This window comes from Notothenia coriiceps, unplaced genomic scaffold (assembly GCF_000735185.1).
Source record: "Notothenia coriiceps isolate Sejong01 unplaced genomic scaffold, NC01 NC01_scaffold00022882, whole genome shotgun sequence".
NCBI lineage: Eukaryota > Metazoa > Chordata > Actinopteri > Perciformes > Nototheniidae > Notothenia > Notothenia coriiceps.
This window is the reverse complement of record NW_011355583.1, coordinates 9584-14466: the sequence shown is the minus strand read 5'-3', so window position 1 is coordinate 14466 and position 4883 is coordinate 9584. Positions and strand designations below refer to the sequence as shown.

The 4883-nt window shown below is 41.4% G+C and overlaps 1 protein-coding gene across 1 annotated transcript in view; it reads right to left on the bottom strand.

The window, feature by feature from the left end:
- Positions 1-86: 86 nt before the first annotated feature.
- Positions 87-4883, bottom strand: part of LOC104954146 (synaptic vesicle glycoprotein 2B-like) — a gene marked incomplete at its 3' end in the record, with an annotated part of 14108 nt that continues 9311 nt past the window's right edge. Inside the window, exons 3-6 of the mRNA XM_010781220.1 lie at positions 2931-3111; positions 1199-1350; positions 377-510; positions 87-176 (exon numbers count right to left, since the gene is read on the bottom strand). Of these exons, the coding sequence (XP_010779522.1) occupies positions 87-176; positions 377-510; positions 1199-1350; positions 2931-3111 (557 nt within the window). The remainder of the gene's footprint in view (positions 177-376; positions 511-1198; positions 1351-2930; positions 3112-4883) is intronic.

The window sequence follows — 4883 nt, the reverse complement described above, 5'->3', positions numbered from 1 at the left end:
TTGATCTGATGACCAACGCTCTAACCACTGCGCCAAAACCGACCCAACTCACAGAAAATACTACATACACTAAATACAGTACTCACAGTAAATACTTTTTCTGGCTGTCCCTTGGCCCTCCAGTTGGTGTCATGGACCTGCTTCAGGATCATCCAAGCCTCATCGTGCTCGGCTGTCTGCTCAACACAAACACGCACACACACACAGCAATGAGAACACACACTGAGCCGAGGTTACTGCATGTATGCATTGCCACGTGTACCAAATATCAAGCAATGCATAATCAAGTATAAATGTGTAACACATTGTTTGTTTGACATCATATGGTTGTTGCTGGTCCTGTGTTAGAGTAGAATGAAGATGTGTGCAGTCTCACCTCCAGCAGGAAGCGGGGGCTCTCAGGCATGAAGGTGAGACCGACCAGGGAGGAGATAGCAGGAAGAGCTGCAACCAGGACAAACACCCTCCAGCTGTGGAACTGGAACTCTGTGCCCATACTGAACCCCCAGCCTACACACACACACACACACACACACACACACACACACACACACACACACACACACACACACACACACACACACACACACACACACTAGTTGGGGATAAGTGTAAGGTCACTGGAAACAATGCACTGATAACTTGTAAAATCAGAATACAAATTCTAACAAAACATGATGACCTTAATCTTCAGCATGTCCAACAACATGTTTTCCTGAAGATGATTTTCCACAGACTTTCCAAACTGGCAGTTTGTCATGAGGAGAACTCCATGTTTAAATGGCCACAAAAACCCCAAAAGGCCGCCCAGTGAGCAGCCATGGCAAAGTTCAAGTGTTATAGCATGCAGAAATGATGTATTGCTTTAGATTAGAGAAATCATCCATTGTCTGTATTCCTTTTTCTTTCCTTTAGGTGTTGAAACGTTAAGTAAATAACTGCATAACTCAGACACTTTAAAGTCAGTTCTCAACCTGTCTGCTTCCTGAGAACATTTTGCAAGAGATACTGAATGTTGTCCATTTTACATTGAGAAAACAACACTGAACACCTCCTTGACTCTGTCTATGAAAGGACTCATTTTGGGGTCTAACCCAAGGATTAGGAAATTATGATGCGGCAATGAGCTGCTTTCCTATCCAGCAGCATTAATATGCTGTATATTGAGCTGAATTAACTAAGCTCCTTTAGATCTTACCATATCTGGGGATGATTCCCCAGGCGGTGAAGGAAGCGTAGATGCCACCGATCATCCAGAACATACACAACCAGGACAGATGCTCGCCTCTCTTATCCATCTGGAGGAACTCGGAGAAGTACGAGTACACGATGGGCACTGTGCCACCAATACTGAGAGAACAGAGGAATAATGACAGAGAAAGAGTAATAATTACAACTAATACTTTAAGATGTATTAGCTGACCACTGAACTATAAACAACATACAAATGTTTCATTGTAAAAGTATTTCCACTTTTTTAAATCTTGCAATGACAGAACATATCCTATTTTAAACATTACGAGAAGTGCCAAAAGTCATGTTGTAGCAAACAGAAACTCAGAGAGCAAAGTGGTTTAGTCGTCACATTCTGACTCTCTTTCGTCTTCAGGCACACTCCCACACCTTGAACCCTACCATTGTCATTCCCTAACTGTCCACCAGAGGCCCTCAGACTTCTCCCCCAGGTCTCCTTCAGTTGCTGCACCATGACCTTAATTGTGTCACTCAGAGCCTGCCTTCCTGTACCTGCCTGTAACATCCTGTATGTACATCTTTGTTTCTATAGGAGGAAATAAGAGATTTCTAGTGTGAAATAAGCTTGAATAACATGCCAGAAACACTCACTGAAAAGCATTAATATGATTACATGTGGGTGCAGATGTGTGGCACACACATGCACATACATACACATGACATCTTTTGATAAGGCGAGCTTTTCTGCATCACATCCTCTGCTGAGCTCAGGATGTGACCTCATTTCTCAGCCCGAGTGTCCCTGTGGACTACAGTGAGCCTGAGTTAGAACACTCTGCTGTGTAACAGCAATAAAACCCGAACCACACTCTGCATATGCATGGTGTGGAGCTTGATTGATGATTTCTTTATTAAAAAGCTTTTGAAAGACGTTGCAATAGGAAATGTTACACATCTGGGGCTCTGGTTGAGCAAAGAGGAACTCCAACACCAGGACATGCTTAAGGTGAACGCTTTCTGCTCACAATATCTGTGGGGTTTCCACTGTGTGAAGGGGGATACAAAGGAGAGCATGTCTACATTTAGGACACCCAGCTAATGTACTCTGCACCTCCTTATGAAAGGTTTGAGTTGAGGAGAAAAACCACATGCTTTTACGCTGATTATCACATTTTTAAGAATTAAAAATATTGAACTTATTTGGGAAAAATTTATTTAAAAAAATGTAAACTGTGCTGAAGTATAGGTGTTGGCTGCATTGGGGGATGTTAATACTTTGATGGATTTAAAATCCTGCCCACAGCCCTCTCCAAAGATCTAAACTCTGTTTTTTAGGGAACAGTGTTTCAACAACAGGCTTAAAATATGTATGTCTCTGGAAGAGAACATACTATTCTTTCACAATGATTTTGTGATTTAGAATGATTAAAAATGTTTATTTTCAAATGAAAACCTTACACAATACAGCCTGGTTGTTAAGTTAACAATAAGAATTAGCTTCTATAAACTTTACACATTAAGTATGTATTATTAAGACCATCTTAAGACTGCGCTGGTCCTGCTTGGAGTGGAAACATAAAACGTTCACCTCAGTAAGAGAAGGAGTGTGTGTGTGTGTGTGTGTGTGTGTGTGTGTGTGTGTGTGTGTGTGTGTGTGTGTGTGTGTGTGTGTGTGTGTGTGTGTGTGTGTGTGTGTGTGTGTGTGCGTGCGTGCTGTGTTTGTGTGTGAGTATTACCCAACACCAGACAGCACCCTGAAAAAGAGGAAGAAGCCATATCCCTGGGCGAAGGCAGACAGGAAGGCAAAGACACAGTTTATAGCTAACGCCACGATCAGACAGCGCCGCCGGCCCACTTTGTCTGCCAGACCCCCCCACAGGAACGCTCCCACCATCATGCTCAGGAAGACGGTCAGACCTGCACAGAGAACAAGAAAAGTAGAATTGTATAGAGATATGACAAATCTGAAAAAACTATAGTGTCAGCTCTATGATAACTTTTGTTAGATGGTAATTAGCTTAGCTAGCTTCTGTTGCCCCTTTAATCAGACAGAACTCTGTCTCCAGTTTGGCAACTTTATTCTTCCAGATGGAACATTTATTACATTTGAGCAGACAGCTGCCATAAGGAGACAGCTGTTCAATTCTCATTTCCAACATGTGTTGTTTTTGAAAGCATGGCCATGGTTGCTCCCTAACCTCAACCATATTATATATACTGTAACATATTATTGTATGTTAATGTCCCATTACATGACTTAGTTATTTTAGATGTTCGCTAACCTATCAAAGTACTGAGTTCGCCTTAAATTCGTTTTTTAATCTTAAACCTATCAAAGTTATGTTTGGATCTGAATGGTCTGAATCCACCCAAATTAACCATAGCAGGAAGATTGAAACATATATATTTTTCCAAATAATTTGTAGGCTATGGTTTCAGAGGGAACAGACAAATGATATCCTGCTTGTGTTTAAACATGATTAACCTTTCCACCTTCTTAATAATGATAATAATGCATTTATTTCATGTGCAAATGAATTCTTTACTGAAAAGCTTTGTGTTGCCTCATTTAGAAGCTTGAACTGAATAGGGACACATTGCTGACATTTATAACAGGGATTAATAAAGGTGTATTTTTTTTTAATTGAAATAAATAGATAAAACAAAAGAGTGATCGTGAGTGTGAGTAACCATTTGGTTTCACTTTCATTTTTTACTTCAATACACTTTTCAATTTTGTGAACGTTCATACAGTGCGCATTCAAAATCAAACAAAATATCTAGATGTGCTTTTTGTAGGCAGGCCTATGGAAAACTGTTATTTTCCCATGGCAGACGCACATCAATCAGATCCACTCACGCATCATAATTACGTTGCCTAGTGTAAGTAGTGGAGTCGGATTCTCTCAGCACTGCTTTTGTCTTTTCATAAGTCCTGATACATTCTCCTTCACATCTTTCCTTAACCCCATGCAGTTTCTCATAGAAGTTAAGGGACAGTAGTCGGGAAAGACGATCTGATATTTTGTTAATTCAACCACAACCCTGTATTTGCCATTTTTTCATCCTCTCATTTTATTTCCAAAAGTCGGGTTAACTAACATACACGGAGGTCTTAGACTTAGACCATACCGCCTGTGTAATGTCAGCACTCTTTTTGCCTTAACATTTCAAATCCTTGAGGAGCAGCTTGCTTCTGCTCCCGCCACGAATATCCCCCCCACTGCTGCCAGAGACGGAGAGCATGTAACACTACACCTCAGTGTGCAGATGGCCATGAAGCAGGGAACAGCTGACTCTGTGACTCATCATATCGGGTCGGAAATGATAAAAGCCATTAACATAAACTTTATGAAACACATGAAAACCTTCAAAATGCACACCCTTGAAACCAGTCCTAGCAGGGACGACTGTAACCAACAGGATGATATCTACTTTCAAACTCTGTCCCAGGAACAGGGGCGCCGCCAGGGATTTTGGGCCCCATGAAAAGATAATCACATTGGTTACTTAAACATTTTTTTCTTAATGTTCTACAATTGTTTGGGCCCCTGTCAGTCACGGGCCCTTAGAATCGTCCTAACTTTTCACCCCCTTACGGCGCCCCTCTCCTCTCATTTGGAACATTGACAAAAAAGGGAAGAGGAAACGTGAGGGACACAATATGAAGGGGGGGAAGTCCCCACAAA